Source organism: Folsomia candida, unplaced genomic scaffold (genome assembly GCF_002217175.1).
Source record: "Folsomia candida strain VU population unplaced genomic scaffold, ASM221717v1 Fcan01_Sc028, whole genome shotgun sequence".
Lineage (NCBI taxonomy): Eukaryota > Metazoa > Arthropoda > Collembola > Entomobryomorpha > Isotomidae > Folsomia > Folsomia candida.
In genome coordinates this window covers 43869-68691 of record NW_019091220.1, presented here as the reverse complement: position 1 = coordinate 68691, position 24823 = coordinate 43869, and the positions used below count along the sequence as shown (strand labels likewise).

The window sequence follows — 24823 nt, the reverse complement described above, 5'->3', positions numbered from 1 at the left end:
ATGTGATACGATATGGAGCATTACCCAAATGGACACTTACAACTGTGAATATCATTATTACCGGGTGTTTATTTATACTCATTTCAAAACGAGGAAAATGCCTTTCTCGTGGTGTTGGAACGACAATAAGTAAATGCATATGAAATGATGCAAAGTGGGGTTGAGATGGCTTATTGTCGTAAAGTGTAAAGAGCCCCAGAAAACTTTTGCTTTCTCTCTTTCTGTCTCCATATTTCGCCATCTCTCAACTTTATTACTACTGCAATGATACAATTTGGAATGTGTATTAAGAAGAGAGAGAGGAAATTTGAGTAAGTTTCGTTGTCGTGCTATTTCCTTACAATGAAAGTAGGCATAAAGTGTGAGTGGGTGTGGGTGGGTAGGTGATGAATACTGCAACAACCACAAAAGTAGCACAACAACAAGAACAAGATGATGCAGTGTGCTAAAAATGTTGAACTGAATAATATTGTAGCGTAGGCACTGGAATTCTTTCCGCGAAAGTACGGAAAATGAGATAAACACACTTATTACGATGACATAAAGGAGCTATACGATTTCATAAAGAGCACAATATCGCCATACGAGGCTGGACTACATGTACGTGCACATTGGGATGCAACATTTTCCATAAAAGTTTGACTTATTAGTCAATTCTTACTTAATATTCTGATCATGATTTGACACATGCACAGGTGGGTGTGTCGGGTGTTGTTGTGTGTTGTTCCCCGGACCAATATAAATGTTCTAATAATTGCAGAGTACAAACGAGAATGGAGCAATTTTCCATGAAATATAGGCTTTGATGTCTTAATTCTCCCGTCTCCCGCTTCCTTTCTCCATTCTACGGCACCCACCAGCTAAATTGTTCATGTTTTCCCATACAATACATACACACATTCACATGTATGCATATAACTAACCAAGTTGTTGGTTTGCATTTCCCATGTCACTTCATTTTACACAAAGTACAATACAAAACCGGTCCGAGTCAGATAGCGAAATAGGGAAATGAAGTCGGTACGAGAACGAGAAATGTGAATTCAACGTACGAAAATGAAAGTACGAACGCACGAGTCAAGTACTTACCGAGTCGAGAAACTCTCGACAACTCACAACTCGACTCACTGACTTGACTGATTGTGAAAGGGAGCGTGATGTTGATATCGTTTCTATTCTGTTATGTGCCTCGAAGTCGTCCTATGAGTGATGTTGATGCGATATATTTTCGACTTGGTGGACCCACCAGCAGCAAGCACCGGGCTTGGTTCGTTAGTTGTTTTGCGGTTGGATTTTCCACATTTTCAACAATTCAACCTGCCTCGTTTCCCTTGTTTGGTGCTGCATAACTCGAGAGTTGCAGTATCGAGCCTGCATAGTTGGCCGTCTCTCCACGACATAATAATAAGTAAGTAATATGTCATTCGATACTGAAAGGTAGTTAAGTTGGAGAATTACTCAATAATTTTGTTGCGGTTGCATTTTAGGTGAAGTGGACCGAACTGAAGAGTCTTATGCCCCTGCATATATAAGCTAATGCAAGAATACGACTTATCCAGTATCATTAGAAAGTGGTCGTTTTGGCCGAAATTAATATATACTTTATGCAAGTATGTTAGTTAGTTGGCATGTCTGAGCGAGCAGCAGATATCGAATTTTTGAAGAGAAACTACCCAACTTTTCTAAAGGTCTTACATATTATGCATCAAACCTACATAAATACAAAAGAAGGGTGGGTGCTTGATATGGTTGTATAACTGTATTGTGACAACCGCATCGTTGCACAAAATGCTCATGTTTTTATGAGTACAATTTTGTTACGTATACATTCTTCTTTTGTTTGGGTGGACTGGAGTGGAGTGGTCTTAGCGTTAGTATGACGAGGCACCAGAACAACTGGGTGGATTGGATTATTCTTGTTGCGAAACTTGCCCCGGTGGAGTAACTAAACTAATCAACCCCTCCACTTAAACATTCAGTTCATGTAACGAGTAAAATGGCAAGAAAACAGATTTAGCCTCTTAATTGGCTTCTTTTTACTGGACTGCTACCAATGTAAACCACAGCGTAACACGTCCAAGAACCCTTTTAGCAGTGGAGGAGAGCTGTCTTTCGGTTCAACGACTACTGGCTGCTCGCTATTCCACATTTCTAATTCAACTCGAATGAAATCATGGAATGGCGATGCCTCGTAATTTCCGGAGATTGAAATCTACAATCTTACATCGATTCTCCCATCTCATAGAAAAGGTTAAGAGTGCGAGCAAGTGGTTGGTTGGTTGGTTGGTTCTCTAGATTTAACATTATTTTATATTACGAATCGCCCAAAATGGCCGACGGTTTTTTTTCTACGTGAGAATTAATTCAGGTTTTAGTCAAGATTAGAAAAACTGGAATATTTATTAAATCGTCTTTTTTGTTAATTGCTACTTTTTCTAGTGTTTAAAACCGTCTTTGTGACTTGTCTTCCATTACCCAAACTTTTGTACAAGTACAGATTTTGTGAATGAAAATGCTGAATTTTATATCCTTCTTGCATATGCTCTCCATATAATTCCTCGTAAAAATCAGAGCATGAACGCCACTGCATCTCCGCTTGGAGAAAGTAAATAAAAGAAATTCACCTTTGAAAAGAAGGGTTTAGATTTGGTAGTAAATTGCGGACAAAAAACGAGGAAGTAAACTTTTCTCTGAGTCATTTTTGCAAATGCCAGTGGAGAAATTCGGTTCTGGTTTTGCTTGAAAGTGAAGAAGACGAAGTGAGAGAACCCTTCAAAACCTGCCATCCAAATCGGTATTTACTCAACTATTGCATCCATCCACTCACTTTTCCATTCCTCGGGACGTATTTTGTACGTCTCCAATTCCAGCAGCAACAGCAGCTGTTGTTGTTCTATTATACAGTCAGCAGTCTTGTTTAGTATATCTGTATTTCTGAGGTCTCTGTTTACCACAAATCTAAACCCGAGAGATTTCCACAAAGTTTTTCTCTGCGTGAATTTGCGGAATTGACAATGGAGAATTTGATTTTGCTTTGCATTCAATAAATTCTTCTGATTTCCGATTCATTCGTATTTTCCATGTTTTGCTTGGTTGGTTGGTCTGCATTCATATGCTTTCTCTGACTTTTCTCCTTCGGCGGGTGCAGGTATGGCGGAGTTTTGAGAAAAACTTTTTCAATTCCGTATTCAAACCTTACAAATTGCATGCGAGAAATGAAATTTTGCAATCATACAGTGGAATAAGTGAATTTAGTGGGCTTTGTGTGTGCGTAAGTTGCAAGGTATGAATACACAAGTCAGTTTCTTTATGCGTATGATGTATTCATGCTGCTGCTGGTTGGAAGCGTTTGCATTTTATATTTTCCTGTGTATATTCACGGTGCAGAGTCAGTAGTGAATTAAATTGAGGTTGACTCCATGTCACATCAACAACAATAAGAACGGAACGAAATATGGGTTGATGTCAGTTCCTCAAACGCCAATTTTTGTCTGGATCGTTTTATAATGGAATTGAAAAACTGGAGGTGATGTACAACTCAGAATTTGATAGTGTGCTTTTTAATCAATCTTTTGTTTCAAAAGTAGATTGATCAGAAGTAGTAAACACTTCAATTTTTATTGATCGACGGAATTTTAGAGAACCCAGAATACGCCGTAGTTTCATGAAAATTTTAAGAAAATAAGATTAGATAGTGTGTGACATGAGATGAGAATCTGTAGAAAACAACAGGTTGTTTACTACCACACGTTTGGAGAAAGTAATCGAAAAATGACATGACAATGCAATCAGTCAGTGTTACTTCTGAAAGTAGTGAAATATTTAAACATTTTGTTTTCCGAGTTATTTTTGAAATTTCTCTGCGATTTGATGAAAATGTCGGTGGTTAAAAAAAAGTGGAGACTGGAACCTACTACAGTCCTCTCAACAATACGCACAGTTTTAGCCGTGGGAGGCACAACGTTCTTCATATTGGCAAAAAACCAGCAGCACGAATACTATTGATTTATGTATTTTCATCACATTTTGCACGGGTGATATTTGTGGTGGTTGGTTTCGTTGTGGCAGTCGTCGTGGCACATTATTATATTCCTGATGGACGGTTGACAGTTAATGTGAAGTCGTCGGAGGTGGTACACATGTATGTGACCGGTGTCTCGCGTTTTGGTAATCGGTAATGATAATGGTGGTGCTATTGCCTTTATTATATTGCTGTTGTTGTTGTGTCGGCCTTTCTTCTTGTCATTGCATCATTGTCATTTGGCCAAGTTGACAACTTTTAGCGGCCCAATCTACACCCCATCGTTTGAGAAATGATATCGTGCGAAATGTAGTAAAGTTTCGCCTACTTTTTTTTAGCACGCACACAATTCTACAAATGAACGACATTGTTTTATGGGGATTATTGAATCAATAATACTTTCTTTGTGTGATAGCCCAATAGAAATGTGCATTAAAAATAATCAAGGATATCTCACGCACCAATCATTCAGTAAAAAAAGAAACCCACAATTCATCAGGTGTATGTATGTATCTAATTGGGGTACAATTTTCCCAACTAATTGCCCAAAGTGTATGGAACTAGGACAACAGACAAAACTCCGAACCAAGCCAAACCAAACAGTGAGTGAAAGTACTTCAACTCATCCCAACCTTCTTGTTCAGGGATCATCTGCAGCAGCACTCGATAAAATATTACACAGAACTCTTAATGACCGGTGAAAGTAGTAGAAAGCAATAAATTTCTCTCTCCAAACTCTCCTCAATTCACCTCTTTCCTCCTCCAACTGTTTTTCCATTGCTTTTACCACTTTCCACCAACTCTTCCCATCACACAACCAGCGTTCCTCTTGGAAAAGAAAGAAAGCAAGAACACGAGTTGGAATGAGAGCCGTGGAATTAAAATGGGCTGGGCTCAAAACCTCAAGTTTCTGTCGGCAGATTCAGCAGGAGAGATTCAAGCCTGGTCTTTTCTGGTGAAAGCGATCTGGGCAAAATTTGGGGTACGGTACGCCGAGTAGAAAAAAGATCTCGCGACTTACACTAACCGTTATGCCAATACTGTTCGCAGCTATGGGCGAAAAACAGAACAAGTAAGTTTTAATGGGAAGCTGTATATCGTGGCGGTGGTAAGGTAACCACCACGAGTACGACGTATATACGCCACCACCCTTTTAGTAGTAGACCTTCAACTTACTTTTACTAAACGAAATCCTGCTGCAGAAGGTGCATGATGGCATGGCATGGACTTTGGTGGTGTGGCCTTCAACTGTTCGTAGAGTCAGAGTTTCTACAAAGTCTGCCTGCTTTTCCACCACCTCAACTTAAAGTTTGTAATGCTTTTACTTTCACTACCGATCCGCAAAACAGTTGGCCCAAGCTGGTCTTACATTTTAATGTTGCTCCCTTTCCCTTTTACAGCCGGGGTATATCCTTCCACGCATAATAACAGGCATCTGTAGTGCCACGATGTAATCGGACCTAATATTATATTATGTAGCTTCATAATACAAAAACTCATTGTAATTGCTCTGAAAGCAAGACGTCTTTGCGTGATTAGCAATTTGGATTTCTCTCCCGGAGAAAGCACGAATTATGTTTATACGTCCAATAGTAGTAAACCAGGAGGAGAAGGTATGTGAAAAGCAGACTTTTTTAATGGCGGGTGTACAGCTTTCTTCTTCTCCTGGTTTTACTACCACGACCACGACGGCATTTCTGCACATTGGGCTAACCTTTGAACCTGAACATGACCCGTCAAGTGCTTTACTGTGTACTTTGAAGCGTTAGAAATTGAAACAATGTCCTGTTGGTAGGACGAGATACTATTATTACGATGGAGTGTAGGCAATACTATAAAACGCATGCTGCTGCTCCTGGCTGCAGTTTCAAGTCTCGAGTCTCGTACAATATTCACTTGAATCGTTCGCTCAAAGTCAAAGCTGCAGTCGACTCGGCTCTGATTACTGATTGTGCTCTCAGCTTGACTTTCTACTTCAAATTGACTCCGGGCTACACACATATTTCACTCTGTACTCATCCACCTAAAGGACAAAATGTTTGCATAAGAGAGCAGAGAGTGGAATGAATCTATTCATTTCGTGTCGTTGTTAGCTGTGCCACTACACCACCGGCGAGACGAGAGGTGGATGAGATCATGTTATGCATTAAAGGAATGAGCTGATCTTGAATTCATACGGTGTCTGCTTGTTTACAAGAATTTGAGAGTTGTATGTAGCTATTTTAGACGACTACTTTGTTGATGTGCAATATTACGTGTGAGAAACGGGGTATAAAAACACCTGAAAAATGTGTATGTACTTTCATGGCATGTCGTTTTTTGTGTAGCGTGATACCAATGTGTAAACCACCCAAATAACAAAATGGGCGATTTAATTTGAGAAAAATGATACTATTTCGCATAATAGTAGTCTATTGCAAGTTAAATTGGTCAGGTAAAGTACAGACATTTGGGTGCGATAGGCTGCCAAATAAGTGGAATTTAACATTTAACAGTGCTGTGCATGCAACATGGCACAATGCACATATGAAATGCTATAGGTTGTCTACTTCCGTAATATAAATCACTCTACGGATGAATTTTGCAAGCTATTTTCGCATACTATAGCAAATATTAAGCTTTGCAATATGTACAAGAAAATAATACTGGAAAGCATAAACACAACGAGAACCCAAACCGCTAACAGGATTAGAATGTAATAGTTAGTCTTCAGATAGATAATAAAGGAAGGAAAGACCGATTGCACCATCACCCATATTCTACACCAGACATACATATGTACCCTGTTATTATAGCGTTGTTGTTGCAAAATCATCCCTGGAGAGAATACGTAGTACTACAAATACCCATAGTTCGAAGCACCGGAGGATTTTAGGATTGCAGATTTGGGCCATTACTTCTCCTCTACTTTCCTATATTTAATGGGCGAGGAGAGAAGAGTGTAAATCTACGCTGTGAAATTTATAGTTTATTGGCTCAGTTGTTGGGTTCAGAGGAATACATCCCACTTTGTTTGTGTATTGAAATGTAATGTTCACGTAAATTATTGTGCTTACATTTCTCTCGAAAACATGCTCCACTAACTGAGTAAGTATTCAAAGTATAATAAATCTCGACCTGAAAGTGGAGATACTTCACTACATGATCCACCAACCAGGTATACATAATTCTCTCGTTACCCACTTTGCTGCTGGGATTAGTTAGTTTCGGAAAAGGGTGCATGTTTGCTTACTTACCTTATTGGTTGATTCGAGTTGTTCGTCCTCATTCTTATGGACGTCATGATTCCCCATTATCAAATCCCGAAACGAATGAAGGACTACTAATACAAGATCCAAGGAGATCCTTCTTCCTTTACATCAACATCAGCAGACTAGTCACGGCCACGCTCTGGTGATTTCCAGGAGAGAGAAATCCAGGTATTTCGTCCTTCCTCCTCTCGGTTCTCATTACTTCCAATTCGGGGAGGAGAAAGTTTCTCGGAATCAATACTGTTCATAATTTCATAACAGATTAATGATATATGTTTGAAACATGTTAACAGTGTATATTTGTACACAAGGACATTGTATGAATGTCAAATTCGTCCTCTTACCATTTCTAAATTCTATTTGTCACATCTCATTTCAGGATTTCAGGTAGGAGAGAAAGTTGTGTTGTGACAGTCATCCAGCCAACAACAAGGAAGCTTTCTCTCTCATATTATTTGGATTATGACACGAAAATTAGGTTTCAGTTTCAGGCTACGATATATCCAAGCCAGCCACTCCTCGTCATGTAGTAGCATCACTGAACACCTAGTTTGCAACAGCAGTGCTCTGGATGGAATGGAGTGTGTACCTTTCGTTCCTTGGAGGTAATAGGAAGAAGACTCCCTCATGAATTTATAAACCAACTTTGTATGTATGTACCTTCTACTTCCTGGTATGGTGTCCCCACTATCAAGTCAATGCCGACACACCATAACGAAACTCTCCGTGTGCCTTGCAAATAATGGGGTTGGATGCACAGTACGGAGGAGGATGGATAAGGTTGAGAAGAGAGAGAAACAGAGAGAGAGAGAAGACCTAATCAAAACAGCTATCGATCCGCTTGACATTCTACTTAACCTAAAAAATTGCATATTAGGGAAAGCTTATAATAATATAACGTGTCCCTCATATTCATATTCATGCCGGGCTACCCAAACTATCGCGCATTATTACTCGCGAAATGCTAATTCTAATACTGGGTGTGGTATATGGAGTATCACGAGAAGGAGAAAATTTTATCATCATCACCTCGAACATGTAATATAGCTCCTTCTTTCATCTTCCTCTACTACCAGCTTCCCCACTTTTTAAGGCACTTTCCTCCAGGCAGATTTGATGTGATTCGAGCGATACGAGAACTTACTTCCTCTAAACCCCCGGCCAGGGAAGAAGAACTAACCCCATCACCACTCGGAAAGATAACACTATACTTTCTCTCTCCACTCATAACTGGTGGGAGAAAGTTGACTGAGCTTTTTATGTAGTCATGCACTCATCCTTTCTACTACCCGGGTGAAGAAGTTGGAGGCCGGTGTATGCGTGTGGTTGTATTGGACGAGGAGGAGGCTGAGAATGCAAAGCTGATTTAAAATTAAGAATTCGGATTTTGGTGTCCTCTCCTCCGCCACGGTTAAACGAAAGCTATGGATGTAAAGTTTTTTTTTGCTTGCTTCTTGGTCGAGTAGTATCCAAGATAGGACGGAGTAGTGGTGGTGGAGATGTTGGTGGAAATTATTTCAAAGAATGAATGAAACTATATGAGAATTTTTGGATATGTGACGCGAATTTTTGCCAAACGTGTCGTGCCACCCGTGCCGTCGAGGACGCCGCCTGGTCTCACTCTCACATAATTTTACTTCTACTTTCACTCCCTTTCAGTTCGGAGCATAATATATGACGTGACTTGACTTGGTTGGTGGTGTTGTGCTGGCTGGGTGTACATACAGAGCACATGGATGAGACGACTGGTTTCTGGTGGGTTTAGGATGTAGGATGAAATTGCAAAATTCCATTTCGCATGGCAGGGTTTTATTTAATTATTAAAAAATTATATTGAATGTTCAGACATGTTTATCGTAAAATCTTATTATCATGACCCAACGAGTCCTTATTTGCGGGAGCAATCTTGGATTTATGTTATACACAATATTTTTTAATTTGCGCATGTCTATCAATCAATATCATAACCCTTTTGGACGAGTTACTGAATAGTTTATAGGTCATAGAAAACTCATTTTCGTTCTTTTTTTGTAAATATGAGTAGCTGTCATACACTTTATTCTTCGCAATTTCTTGTTTTCATACTCATTTCCCAACTTTTTGTTTTCCTTTCTTCCCAAAATCAATGGAATTCACTCACAATTCATTTACGTTTCTGAGCCTCTTTCTTCTAATGAAACTAAGTAGGTTGGGTGGGATTGGGTTGATTCTTTTTTCCTCGATAAAAGGATGCTAATGATTCCAAAGTCGGCATTTCACTCTACCCTTGTTTGCTAAAAGACTAGGCTAATGCCTCGTCGATTTATCAATTTATCCATCCATTTACGTCTAACTGGCAGTATTCTCGGTTTTATGGAGGAGGATAGAAATCGATGGGTCTGTAGTATGTACTCGTACTTATCCAAGGTTGGATTTCTACCATCACTTCCTTCCTTTAGCTACCCATCACTCAAGTTTAATAAGTTCCTTTCCTTCGTCGTAAAATGAAATCGATTTTAATTTGAACGAAATCAATCTAAATTGCGTTACATGTGCGAAGATGGTGGAATGAGATAAAGTTGCAAAATTCTTTTTCGCAGATGTGCTTTAAGATCTATGATAATTGGCAAAAAATGGTATTAAAGGTTGCGATAAAGTCTAGCTTTACGAGTTCATTTTATTAAAATTTTCATTTACCCATCTTGTCATTTTACATATAACATCAATTTTTGGTAGAGACATATGTACCCTATAGTTAGTAGATATAGAGCGTAACGGTGTTGTTATACATGTAAATGACCAATAATATGGCAGTTAATTTTACATGGTATGGTATACAGTGGCAAATATTAGATTTTTTTCAGTAAAGTTAATCAGATCCATTAAATTTATACATTGATTTCTTTCCGTTATATATAAACACACACAAAAAATGATGATTTTCATGGTGGGTATAAGATTACTCTGAATAAGATACAAGGACTTGGTTCCGACTGGTATAATAAATTATAAACTCTGTCTTACACTAAGGACACGATGCGTTTTTTTCCTCTTATCATTCGTGTACATCTTAGATAATCCTAGTACGAAGAACTAGAATGAAACTATCTTTTCCATTTTAAAAGTTATCTCAGCATTTAATTTACTAAGTGTCGTATGCATAAGAGTAAATGGGAGGAAGGATATCGGCTATAAATAAAAGTGGGCGAACCACTACCATCAAGTAATTTATTAACTTGATGCACATTAAATTAATCTATCAGTCTATTTATCCAGGCGGATGCATTTCAGAAGAGAATTTGTAGTAAAAAGTAGTTCATTCTTTGTAACGATGTATGAATGCAGCACAGGCTTTTTATCCCAATCAATAAAAGATTATCGATTATTTAGTTCAAAATCCTTTTGAAGAAGCCGATTGAATAATATATTATAGGAAAGTGTAAAAATTTGATAGCTCGTTGAATTTAGCACATGAGTTGAGTCGAAAACAGGATGCAATCGGAACAGACAATACATTTTATGTATGTAAAAAAGAGACCAAAACTGTGTAAAACACTTACTACCATAACGGAATCCAACTGGTGTCAATCATCCATTACACGTATGATGGAGGGTCATTCATTATATGAGAGAATTTGTAACAAATATACGTAATTAAAAATTATCACATCACACTAAATACGTCTGCACTGGATTTCCGTCTTTTGTTTGTTTAAAGTTTTTAGCACTGCCAAAGGTCAGCGTTCCCTTGGGCGTGGAGGATTTGTTATTTGAGGAGGGGTGCCATTGCGCCTGGTGTTGTTGTTGTTGCTGCGGAGGGGCCACGGTCATTTGGGGCTGGTACGTGTAGCCATTGGGGAGATGGATGTTATTCAGGAGACGATTGTTGTGGTGCGTTTGATGGCCCTGGGGACTAGGAGGGTCAAGAGAGGATACGTGCTCGTATACGTGCTCACCCTCTAAACTCAGGTAACTTTCACCACCACCATGGTTTGATGAGTTTGAACCACCACCACCACCACTGTTACTACTAATAAGCACACTGTTATTGACATTGGGAGAATTGTATAACTTTGGCACTGGCACCGGAGACTTGTGCTGTTGCTGCTGCAACTGCTGCATTTGTTGGAACATGAGGGAAAAGCTGGTTGGCGTGTGGAGACTGAGGGTCGTCTCATCCCCCCCGTTCGTCGTCGTGGTTGAATCCGTCGATTGACTTGATGGGGGAGACTTGGGAGGGTTTGATAACGGGAGGGCAGGAGGTGGGTGGTAATGATGATGTTGATGATGCTGGTGATGAAGGGGGCTCGACTGGGAATGGATGCTTTGGTTGTTGTAATTGTTTAAGCTAAGGTGCGACTGGATCGTGCCAGTCTGACTGTGATTCCCAGGACTGTTAGGAATCTGGTATTTGGGGGGAAGCGCTACAAAATTGGGGCCATAGCCGTACGGCCACAACTTATTATTGATGTTCATCGTCATCGTACGGTTATACTCGTCCACGATGATGTGATGTTGCTCATTCTCGTTGTTCGAGTACTTGAGGGTGGCCATGATTCCGCCGGTGGAGGAAGACTCGTTGGACGACGCGGACGTGGCTGTTGTCGTGTTGCTCGTGATGTTAGAGTGGTAATGGGACGAGGGGGCAGGTAACAAGTATTTCAGCTTGGTCCAAAACTTTCTCTGCTTCCTCTGATCGGGCGAGTTGAGACTCCATTTAATGACTTGGATCCTATTGTGTCTCACCCACGAGCGAATGTCGGGAGCTACGTCGACCGGAGTTATGTCATCTATGAACACAATGACAACTTTTTTCATGTCGACAGAGTTTTGCTTCTGTGACCTTTTAAGCACTGCATGAAACGCGCCGCGATACTCGCCACTCGCCCACTCGCCTTGGAGAAAGTTGCGAGACAAAATAATAACCACACTTTTGGAATTCTCCACTGCACCCACCATCATTTCTTTCAGGTCTCCAGTTTCACTGATCAAGTCTCTGTAGTGCAGGCAGAGGCGGTACGAGTCTTTCGACTCGAGTTCTTCGGCAACGTGCTGGGTGACAAATTCTTCGTCCTTCTGACTGTATACGAGGTACGCATCGTTCGCGTCGTGGCCAAACTTGTCGTCGTCAAAGTCAGACGTGCAAATTCGGATGCCAAAACGAGAAAAGATGAAAAGTCTCACATTATCGCGGCAGAGAATGATTGCAATGATAATGATGACGAGGAGGATGACAAGTGAGACGCAGCCGAAGATGAGGGGAAGTGGGGAGAACTCTAAGCCACCATCGATCAGGGCCCAAGATGAGCCGCAAGTTCGGTTATAGTCGATAAGGTGAGGGCCTGATAAAAACGAAGGAAGAATGAAATGAAAAAAATGAAGTATAATTTGAAGATTTTCATTATAAAAAAATAATTAATTATCAAATCAATAGTATAATCAAATGCGGTCTGCTAACATTCTACTCTAACTAAACCAGGAATAAATGAAAAGTGAGCACTCACCCGGTTTGTGCGTGGTGTTCCACACGCATTGAAGTTCCCTCAAGTCAATTACCTTCCTCGAGTTGTCAGTCACCCAGCCGTAGAGCTGAAAACGATAATTTTGCATTTTCGAATAATGAGTTCAAGTGGATAGATGTATATGTATCTACTGGAATTATATGCTTTACCACTATTCTACGAAATTAAACCCTGAATTTACATGACAATACGCACCTGATGTAAAAATTGGCAATCACAGTTCCATTCGTTGCGTGCCAAACCAATTTCAACCAAGTATGGATTCAGACTGAGTTGCCAAACTTGAAAGGTTACGAGGCGATTCCCATCTAGTCGTAGGATCTCGATGGATTTGAGGGAGAGAAACGTCGTGTTTGCGATGCTTCCAATCAAATTATCCTGAAAGACATTTATAAGACTTTAGCCATGAGTGTGCGGAATTAAATATGAGTCTGCTTCCGTTATGACTGTGCTTTTGCTATGAGAAATTCTGTAATACTAAATACGTAGTAGGGAAAATGAGACGTATTTACCTGTAAGTATAGCTCTCGAAGTCTCGTCAAATGGTCAAACTCGAATCCGTGGAGCGTTTTAAGCAAATTCTTCTCCAAATGCAACGTCTGGAGTGACTGAAGTCCATTAAATGACTTGTTGTGGATAACCTACACATTAATATTTATATATTCCGATTGCAAATAGGTGTTCCCAGCCAGCAAATTAAATGTCGCCAAAACCAGATCGAATATTATTACCTGCACCAATGACGAGTTCAAGTAGAGCACACGCAAATTCTTTCGTCCGATGAAAGTATGGCTTTTCAGAGAAGTAATTGCATTTCCATCCAGCGCAACTGAAGTCGAGTCCATGGGCAATCGTGACGGGATCGCAGTGGCTCCAGTATTCGCACAGTTAACCACATTTGCACTCCATGTGTCATCTTATAGTTTTAATAACAAATTGATCACATAAATAATTTGTACTTTGTACTATACTACCTTACAATACTTCTTCTAAGATTTCTAAAAATTAACTTGCAAACAGAATTGAGACGTAAAGATGAGAATGATGATGCGCTAAGTTTAAATATCCTCACCATTGTCAACATGTGCTAAACACAGAAAAATCTTTCTATTTTCTCAATTGGGTTTTGAAAATGTCAAAAAAAATCAACACTATTTTGTCTCACAACAAGAGGTTATCTAACGAGGTAAGATTACTTAATATGCACAACAATGTTTCACTATCAATCGTTACGAGCGAAAAGTAAAGAAAATGTCATTTATTAGAATGACGAATCGTCAGAGATGGAAGATGCCAAAAAATTACGGTCGGCTAACGACGATGCGACTAAACCGGAAAGACCCCCTTTAATGCCTGTGACACATATACATGGACGGTTGTCGCGCCGGTACTACAAGAGAGCCGATGGTCGGGACTGGGATGTAAGTAGCAGCTAAACTTTATTTACTTGTATAGTTTGAATGTTTGCATGCATGAGTCTTGTTACTAATTTATTTTATTCCTTGTTTTCCAGGATGTTCCTACTTTTTCTGGAAACACAAGTATAGGAGGGGCAGGTGGTGGCGCAGAAAATTATGTGACCACAGCAAGTAATGAAATGTCAATACCTGAGGATCCACAAAATCCAGCAGTAACATCTGATACACCGGCTGATGTTGATAATGATCATGAATGGGAGGTTAGGTTACATACGTATGAGACCGGATAAATTAATGTGTTCAATTTTAAGATGTTATTTTGTTAATTTGACAGGATTATGACGTCTCGTTGGACAACGAAACTGAAGAACCATCCGAACTTGATGTCGATGATATCGTTCATGATATGACTCTCAATGAATGGAAGGTGGTTGAAGCAACACAAATTATTAAGAGATTCGTGGAGAAAATTAGTAGTCGAGTAACAACAAAGCAGAAGAATGTGTCACATGGCGTCGTGAAAAAAGAATTAAATAAGGTACAAATGGGACTTAGTTACTTGTTATGTATAGAAAATGCTAAATATCGGTTGTTTTCCAACAGATTTTGGAGGTTTTCTCTGCAACGGAAATAGAGAACAAGATGCCGCTGGAAGACTACATTGAAAACATACCTACGCCTGCTAATACCGAGTTAGATGGTGCAGTGGTGAAACTGGAACGACGTTTCGAGCTCCGAAACAACAAATCCACTTCTGTCCAATGTCCAAAAACAGGATGCAATAAGAAATTCGACAAGTTGTATAATGCTAAGAGACATTACATCACCATTCACTTGAGGTTGAAGTTATGGAGGTGTATTAAGTGTTTGAAAACCTTCACTCGGTACAAAAACCTCGCTCATCACGTAAAGTCGGTTCATTTAGGTATTCAAGTTTATGAATTAAAAAAAAATTAGTACATCACGTTTTTATAAATGATGTAATATATCGGTTTTAGATATCGTCCGTACATGTGGTGTCTGTCAGACAACTGGATCAGAGTGGACTATACAAAAGCATGATATGTGGGGCCATTATTGTCCAACTGGGGAAAACGTTTTATTTTCCCCTACAGAGGGAAAGATTGAATATCGACTCTTCATAATCGATTATGTTACAGGTACGTGAATACATACATTTTTATTATTAGTAATGCATTGGTGAAAAATATCTGTAATTCTAGTTGGCTACGGGTATACATGGAATGTCTTCAAAGTGAACTGGGTAAATGAAATGAACGAGCCAGTCAAACTATCAGTTGGCATTTCGAGATTTCTGGACCTGGAGAAAGTAATGAATGAATTCTTGAGGACATTATTACATGCAATGGCCAATCCGGAAAAATATGCAAGATGGGTTTCATCATGTGGAAGCGCCCGTAAGCTAATCAGAGCCGGACTACGTTTGGATTGCTCTAGTGCAACATCACTCGGGATACCATCCGTCTCGAAGTCTGTGGCAACCCAAGCCAAAGGAGTAGCACGCCAACACTATGGTGCTAGCTTCATTATTGCAACACATGAATCAAAACTGTATCTCATTAACGAAATGCCAAATATCGAAGAGCAACTCGACTCCTTCCTTGAGGAACTTCCACCAGACAACAAAAAATTTGTTTTAGATAGTCGACGAAAGAATTAGAATTTAATTTCAAGTCATTATTCAATCAACTAATTAATTAAACTGTTGTTATCAATAAACATTAAATTTACTCACCATGATAACATGTGCAATTTGAAGGACAACTCATTTCACAGTCACTGCGTTCACGATAGGAAATGACAGAATTAATGATGAGTGAATGATAAAGGGGAGTCAGAAATCAATGAAATAATACATAAAAACTTACCATGCATCAAATTCGCAGCAATGGCAAAGAGCAAAACAGTGCGATTTGTACGGACAGAGAAAGTCTTGCGGCTTAATGTCCGGTAGGGGAATATGAGTCACCGTTCGACTGTATGACAAACGGCACACGATCGCGTCCAAGTCCAAGACGGTGGGATGTTGACGAAGAGCACTGAGCTGGTTAATTCGTGACAACCACTCCATTTCTGAGGGGGAAAAGAAGATGCCCATGTTTTTGCTTGATTCATCAATTTTTAGCAACTATCTATTTATTTATTGCACAAATAAAAATTCTTACCGCAATTGCAAAGAAATGGATTTCCGCCCAGCGTCACCTCCGGCAATGGTCTTCCCACTGGAATCGGAGGCAGTCGTAATCCGCTGAGGGGAATATTTTCCAATTGATTCCCAACCAATTCCACCCGCCTCAATTGCGAAGATTGTATGAACGTGTGGGGTGCAACGGTTCGCAAGTTGTTGTTATTGACTTTTAATATTTCGAGGGTGGATGGGATTCCAGTTTGATCCAAACTTTTCAATTTATTGTAGGAAATGTCCATTACGCGGAGACGACTTGTACTCCTCTCCGTCGTAAGGGTTGACGTATTCACGTTTGTTGGGGTGCTCAACGTCTCAATGGCGTTATAGCTGAGGTCAAGCCACTCAATGCTGGCCGGAAGGAGGTGATAGTCAACCCTGCGGAGTTGGTTTTCTGACACGTTCAACCACAATAATGATGGCAACTGGGGTGCCAGCGTGGGAGGAAGTTCTTGCAAGGAGTTAGTGTCAAGTCGCAAAACGCGGATTTCTGGACACGAAGTAAATGCGGAGGATGAGATTTGCTTGATCTTGTTTTGCGACAGATTCAAAACTCGGAGTGATTTCATGGATGAGCAAAATCCGGGTGGAAGGGATTCAATCTTGTTGTCCACCATTCTCAATCCGTATAATGCATTCATCCCAGTGAAGGAAGTATTGCTCACTTGGCTTATCAAATTTTCTCCAATATCCAATGTTTTCAGATAGCCTAACGATTTGATTGATGCGGGTAGATTTTCTAGCCGATTGTTGGCAATTTGCAAATCGTGGAGAGATGTACAGTTGGTGAAAGCGGATTCATGAATTTTCTGGATTTTGTTGTGATTAAGGTACAGAGACCGCAAAATGAAGAGATGTGACAACATTTTCCCGTCTACGTAAGAAATTCTATTGTTGGAGATGGAAAGCGTGTGCAAATTTTTCATTTGTGAGAAAGTTTCCGGTAAAATTTCTGATATCAAGTTGGAGCTTAAATCGAGGGATTGAACGCTGTATAATTCATTGAACGTGGTGGGACCGATGTTGGTAAGTTTGTTTGATGCAAGGGAAAGGATAACTAGTCTCACGAGGGATTTGAACACCTCTGACGTGATCCATTGACTTTCTAGGTTGTTCATACTGAGGTCTGGAATGCAAAATGTGTACGATAAGCACTTATGTTCATAATTATGCAAACGATGCTGATAAGAAGATGCATGGAAAAAGTTAAAAAGATGTATTACCGAGTATTAAGAGATGTTCGAGACCAGTGAACAATCCAGGTGAAAGTACGGTGAGGGAATTGTTCATTAAATTCAAGTTTTGGATCAGTTTGACCGGTTCGAAAATTGTAGGCGGAAGTGCAATCAGCCGATTACTGGACAAGTTTAAAAGTTTAAGTTGACCAAGTCCGGTGAATGCGCTGTCATCAAATTCGCCAATCATGTTGTTTTGAAGATGCAACTCGTGTAGTCTCGTCATTCGCTACAAGCAAATTCAAACGTGACGGATTTAGTATTACTCAAATAATTGAAAATTTGAGCTTTATTCGACATATATTTTTATGCCAAGAGTAGTATTGTTCTTATTATTCCGTATTATTCTTATTTTGCAAAAACCCTATTCCATGAAAAATCGCACGTATCTCACAAAAAAAATGATCTACACATATCTCACTTTTGATTCGGATGCAAGATTTTTGATGCTTTTAACAATTTTAATAATTACTCACCTCTAATCTTCGGCTTCCAATATTCCTCAGCGCATTATGAGACAAGTCCAAAACCTTTAAATTTCCTAAACACCCGTCCCCCGTCATAGCTGAGTCTCCACTCGGCGATGAAGTCGATATTCTTGACAGGAATCCTCCACTCCTCTCAACCATTCCCCCTGGCAATCCCAAGTCATCAATATCGGTCAAAAGATTGTACGAATAATTCGCCGTTTGGATGGAAGAAGACAACTTTGTAAAATCTTGACAGAGAAATTTTTCAGGAAATTTCCACACGCCGCTACTGATTATCGAAATATGGTGAAGTTGCGGCATTTGTTCCAGTGTTCCTGACACCTCGAGTGACCGGTGACCTGCCCACTCTGAATTTCCCGTATTGATCGTCAACCTTCTCAGATGCCTCAGCCCGGAGAGGAAATCGAAATTCAAATGCGTCAGTTTGCATCTGTCAATTTCCAACTCTCGTAACTCTGAAAGTCCACTAAACTGGCCAGGACTTAACTGGCTCTCAAAGAAGAGAATGTCATTACAAGCAATCTTTAACTTTGTAATTGTCGTCGAGTCCATCATTCCCCCACGATTTCCAGATGGGATGAAGGACGTCAAATTGTCAATGTCCAAGTTGACATGAATTTTCCGAATGTTGCACAAAACCTCGAAATGTTCTGCACCAGCACTACTACTACCACCACCACCACTGTGACCCGTGGCAGATGCACCATCAGAATTCGGATTTTGTCCTGAATGCATTAATCGAACACAAGCCTCTATCTCACTGTTTCCTTCCACCGAGGAGAAAATCCGACTGGAGAATAATAACGAGAAAATCAACACGGCGACGAGATTCGGATTCAAATGGAATGAAATCATCCGTTTCCATCTCGGCCCCCTTCTTCTTCCTCCATTATTGTCGTCACTGCTACTACTTCTTGCCCTTGATGACAATGGTGTACTAGGTGACGAAACCGTGTAGGAGGACGTGGTGGAAGGACATGGTGATAGTAATCGTATTCCACTCCGTTCCAGTTTCGACTCTTCCATTTTCAGTTCCATTGATATTTATTTAATAAATGCTCCAGTTGGTTGGATGAGAAGATGAAATGAAACTGAATTTCATGAATATTGAATTCGGTGACACTACTATTTCATCTGACATTGCACGTATTTCTACCAGTGGGACGTTGTTCATCCAAAGAATGGACACCGGAGTGACGGAGTTTCATCTCTTGTTTGAGGTGTACAATAATAATATAATATTCTATTTCACCAATGTTCATGGACACTCTTTGTATTTCTCACGCATGAAGTGCTCAGTGTCACTACGGAAGGAAGGCAATGCAGCAGAATGGAGGAATTTATGGGCTTCTTTCTTCCAAGTTATTCCATGTTTCACAAAAACTGCACATATCTCCACGTCAAATATTCATGGACGCGTTTCTCGTGCAATTTCACCCAGATTGCTTCCATTCGTTCCTGGTAAGTGTGGAATAGAGCATATTGTCACAAGAGTTCACTTTCACACATTACTACGATCACTTGGTAGGGCATTGTTGAGATTTTCGTGTTTTTGGGGTGGAGGTAACTCCCACTGTGTGAGTTGGGAAATTATTCACATTTTATTGAATATGTTTGCTTTTAACGTTCTTCTAACCACAAGTTTTTCGTAAATTGGAGAGGAATTTTCTGAAATAGGAAACAAAGTATGTGTTTAGTATATATTTCATCGGTTAGAAAATTTGAAAAAATGTTGACGGCAGTGAATTTGGTATTTGCAGCAATCGGATAATAGAATTAAGAGCTGGACGTATTTGTTTAAGATATTGGTGGATTTTAAATTTTCATGCTTGAAACTTTTCAAAAATCATGTTCCATGAAAATGTACAAAAAAATTTCTGAGAAATTATGGTTTTATATCAATCACGCTTTTATACCCAAACAATATTTGCAAACCGAAACAATAATCGTGCAAATTAGCTTAAACTGCAATTTTCCAAGTGTGCCAAACGAATTGTTTTGTTCAAACAAAATCCCAATTTACAATTGCACACTTTTCGCTGTTAAAGCCTAACTGTACTGCTTATTGACATAAAAATCTTCTCTAACCCACCCAACAACCACATAAATATATTCCTTCTTTAAACAAAATGAGAAACTTTGCATGCACAGCTCCAACTCGTGTCCAATTATTTGTTCCGCAACAACTTTACAGTTTAACCGGAAATTCAATTTTTACAATAATCCATTCACCGTTTAATGAATTTCAAAACTAAATTCACGCTTACAAACTATCCACACACACAATAAACTGGTATTACGAGTGTTACCTTTTTTAATGAAATATCGCACCAAAAATTGTCAGTCAAGACAGTCTTTCAACTCCAAAAAACAACGATTTTTTACTCGGTATCTATTGGACTTGGACTTTTAAAATTTTTCACAAGTCTTTTTTCCTACTTGGTTACAGACTTCACAACAAAATCCTTTGTTCTCTGAGCGAGACATCCGCTCTCGGCAAGTGCTAGAAGTGAACTGTTGTGAGAAGCGAAATGTTTTGTTAAAGTACAAACTGGTCTCTCTCTGCAAGTCTGCAGCCCCCAACGCAACGCTAAACTAACCAACGACCAAGTTATAAGAGGCAGCAGGGGTAAAACTTTGTCGTGTTATCCAACATTTGAACATCACATTTTACTTTGCTCGTCTAGAAAGGCTCTCCCCAACCAACCATCTCCCTCTTCCTCCACAACTGAACTAAGTCAAAGGTAACTTCTCGTCGGTTAAAGGGAGACGAAAGAAGACGATGCAAGCGAGGCAACACCACCAACCAAACCACTTCGGATCAACTTCCTCTTCTCCTCAGTGCAATACTTTTTACTTTGTTGGTATACTCGCTCGTCGTACATATATCAGCTTGATTCCTGGGGGTCTCAATTCAGTTAGGACTTGGAAGACTGCACGAAATCTACAATGGTAACTTGCCCCGATGTCCTTTCTCTCTCGCTTATTAGAGAAAGTACATGGGAATGGTTTTTGGGTAGAAAGAGGAAAAGTTTCTGTGGAGGAGGAAAGATCTCTGCTGAATCTATGCTCTGTGGTTTAATTAACAATACCAATTGATATTGTCGCTTAATTGTCGAGGGGTCTCGGTGGCGGTTAGAAAATCGGCGAAAATCGAGGATTCGCAATAATTACGTGTTTTAAACGGGGTGGGAACAAGCATTGTATTTTTAGCTGTGGATAAATCTGCTGTCTAAATATGTAATGGGCATACGATTTTTTCTTGTAAAGTATTCAGAATATGTGCAAAATGTCGGCTTCCCTTGAAATTCCATCCATCCACCCTTTAAAAATAGTACATTGTTCGACTTGAAAATCAATAATCAACGATCTGCAGATTTTCCAATCATTGATTTCATTTTTCAGCAGGAGAACAACAACAGCCTTCATTGTCAAAATTCCAGCGCAATGACGTTCATCAGTCAAGTAGCTTCACCACAAATGCCCCAAATTGGAAAAGGTCTATTTTCGCAATACTTGAATAGGAATTTGGTGGCCGTGACTGATGATGGTATTCGCAACAACTACGCAATCAACATCTACACAAGAACGGGAGGAACTTTCATCTCTCCTCTTTTAGCAAAACCTTCAAGTGTTTCTTGTTGTAAAGGACGGCTGCTCTTGAGAATGAGTTTTCAAACATTGCTGTATTGGCATGCAATGTTTTTTAATACAAAAGCTCGTGGTGATATTATACTATATTTCCGAATACATAAATCTTTGTCGTTGGAGGGGAATGTAGTTTTTTGAGCGCACACAAGAAAGACTGATGGATTGCTATGTCCAGTGTAAATTGATGTTGCGATTTCTATCCATTTCTCACACGTGGCGGTAAGATGCTATATTTCCCGACCTTTCGTATACATACGAATTGTACCTTCGCCTGTCTATTATTGCCAGAGGACTGGACACTCTGTAAAACAAAAACAAACAAGAATGGTCTATTTTTAGCCATCCATGTTGCAGTAAAAGTTGAACAGTGAGGTTCCCTTGTGATTTCAACCACCCACCCGATGCAGCCGCTCGCCGATCTTAACTCACGTGTCGGTCTGATAAGACAAGTATCATTTTTATTATTTTATCAGTTTTGATGTTTCTTCTCGAAAGGAGGCAGGCGGGTCAATATGGACGTACGTATATTTTTAGCTGCGTCTCTATCTCCTAGATTCAAATCAAGAGTTTTTTTTTCTGGGTGTAGTAACAATACAATTTTTGCAACTCAGCAAACTCTATGAATCACTTTTGATTGAATTTCCTGAGCAATTCAAACAAACGAACAAACGAGGACATTAGTATTAAGGCAGGAGCAGAACGGTATTGAGATTGAGTTGGTTTTATTTGTAGTCGTTGTTGTCCGCCTGTACGTAAAAGAAAGGGTTATATTTTATATAAATTGTTTCGGTCTTATCCGAGAACGTGAGTAGTCGGTGTTATTTTTTATGTTTTCTTCTACTCTCCAGAAGACAACGTACATAATAAAAACGCCAACTCAACCCCGGACACGGCAACAACGGTGCAACTCACTAAACAGCTAAAACGTGCCGAGTTTTGCTGGCTATTAGCGAATAAACTGTGGGAGCGAGAGAGGGGCTAAATAAAAAGGAACAAATAAGATCGCAAAGCAAATCGCAGTGGTCGTTTGTTCAGTCAGCAAGAAGGAAAGAAGTGAATCAAATATGTGGGCAATTGTGTCGAGCTGCCGGGTGGAGAAAGTGGTGGGCTTGGGTCGTAAAGGTGCTACTTTGGAAATTATGGTTTGCAATATTTGCTGTGCCATATTTCAAAAACTCGGATTGAATATTTCGTCTGAAATGTATAAGATGTAAGGACGTCGTATGAAGAAGGAAATTCGGAATAAAAAAATTAGTTTGGTTTATCCTCTCAATTAAAAAAAAGGTTCACCATCTTCTCTGATAAATTTAAATCATACAAAATTATTGCTTAAGTAGGTGATACTGAATGCACAAAAAAGAAAATAAGCCCCCGTCGTCGGGGAAAGTATTCATATTTCGCCATCCAGGGAATACTTCTTTATTCTATCTTGCATATAAAGCGGGACTTACTTGAAGTAATTTGATGAAAAATCAAATGCAAGATATTTATTTTTCGTGGTAACCATAACCCAAATTATCTCAAGTTCAGCCACAAGCCACGATTGCTTGACTTTTAGTGCCTAGTTACCCTTAACGGTTGCGACAAATGGTCGAGTTACAAATAAAATAATTATTTTTAAAATCATTGGTGTCTGAAGTCCATCGCACAGACACCAACTACTTTGACCTGTAATAACTTTTGAATGGGCAGACATAGAGACTTAATTCTGAAAGATGAAATCATCGTAATTTTTAGCTTGATTTTTTAAGCTGAAAATCTCGAGGGTACTATTTCGAATAGTAAACTTGAAATCTCCAACCTTTATGTACCCCGAGTCAGACTGCAGTTATTGGTCAAACCAAACATTTTCAATGAAATTTTATTGCACCAAATACATTTAAACTTGTGGGGTGCATATTTTTTTTAGTCTGTTCAGCCATTTTGTCTATCGTGTTCCGGAAGGACATATGGTTCGATAAGAACTTACTGAGGCTAAAAAGAAAGCAACTTTGCGGGGCCTTTTAAGATTGCATTATTCACTGATTCTAAGAGCAGGATTCGTAACGAACATGTGCATATAATTTATTTTTGGCATAAACCATTACAAAACACTAACTTAATAAACTCTGAAATTTTTTCCTATTTTAATTCATATTGTTACATTAGGAGCCATTACCAACTTTTCTATCAGATTTCTGCTCGATGTGACGAATCGGAAAAATTGGTATGGATCATCCCATAGGGTCTGCCCAGATGAAAATACTTTGAATTCATACTCTTCCATTAGTAGCCATTAACAATCCCCACAAAAATTTCAGCTCTATTGGATGAGTTTTAGATATCCGTAGGGTCCATCCAGATAAAAATTTTTACAATTGTACTTTGTAAAAATTTTTTCAGTAGAAACCATTATCAACCTCTGTACCGAATTTCACCTTTCTACGACGATTTTGCAATTTCTATACATAATACCCGACAAACTTATATGACCCCCACCGGTCAACCACTTGTTTCGCTTATCTTCGAACTTAACTCCTCATTTGACCCATACTACATGCGTGCAAAATTTCAACTCAATCGGATTAGTTTTACAACAGTTATCGCAAAACGGGCAGACGGACGTGACGAGTACATAAGCCCTGACTCGGGCTGCACACTGGAGATTTTAAGTTTACTATTCGAAATAGTACCCTCGAGATTTTTAGCTTAAAAAATCAAGCTAAAAATTACGATGTTTTAATCCTAAATAATTAAGTCTCTATGTCTGCCCATTCAAAAGTTATTAAGGGTCAAAGTAGTTGGAGACTCAAACGCCGTTTTTGAACCAACGATTTAAAAATGAATGTTTTATTTGTAACTCGACCATTTGTCGCAACCGTTAAGGGAGACGCGTTACCTAGATACTTAAGGTCAAGCAATCGTGGCCACTAGCATTACTATTTCTGATATTATCATTTTACAATTTGTCCAAGCTCCTTCGTACTAAAAACATGTCGTCGCAGACCCTGCTAGCCAAGTCCGGCGTCAGTAACTTTACTCAATTTTAGTATTAACAATCTCTCTACTT

General features: G+C 39.4%; 2 protein-coding genes across 2 annotated transcripts; one reads left to right on the top strand and one right to left on the bottom strand.

Moving 5' to 3' along the window:
• Window positions 1-9908: 9908 nt before the first annotated feature.
• Window positions 9909-20838, bottom strand: LOC110859747 (toll-like receptor 6). Its single transcript, XM_022108726.2, has 11 exons — window positions 20433-20838; window positions 18109-19791; window positions 17621-17861; window positions 16378-17523; window positions 16081-16285; window positions 15948-15991; window positions 13505-13689; window positions 13286-13414; window positions 12969-13151; window positions 12756-12840; window positions 9909-12593 (listed from the first exon to the last, which is right to left on the bottom strand). The coding sequence occupies exons 2-11, from the start codon at window positions 19159-19161 to the stop codon at window positions 10921-10923; spliced, it is 4944 nt and encodes a 1647-aa protein (XP_021964418.1). The 5' UTR covers window positions 19162-19791; window positions 20433-20838; the 3' UTR covers window positions 9909-10920.
• Window positions 13808-15952, top strand: LOC110859748. Its single transcript, XM_022108727.2, has 7 exons — window positions 13808-13959; window positions 14039-14194; window positions 14287-14451; window positions 14526-14729; window positions 14795-15116; window positions 15190-15351; window positions 15415-15952. The coding sequence occupies exons 1-7, from the start codon at window positions 13906-13908 to the stop codon at window positions 15870-15872; spliced, it is 1521 nt and encodes a 506-aa protein (XP_021964419.1). The 5' UTR covers window positions 13808-13905; the 3' UTR covers window positions 15873-15952.
• Window positions 20839-24823: the final 3985 nt, after the last annotated feature.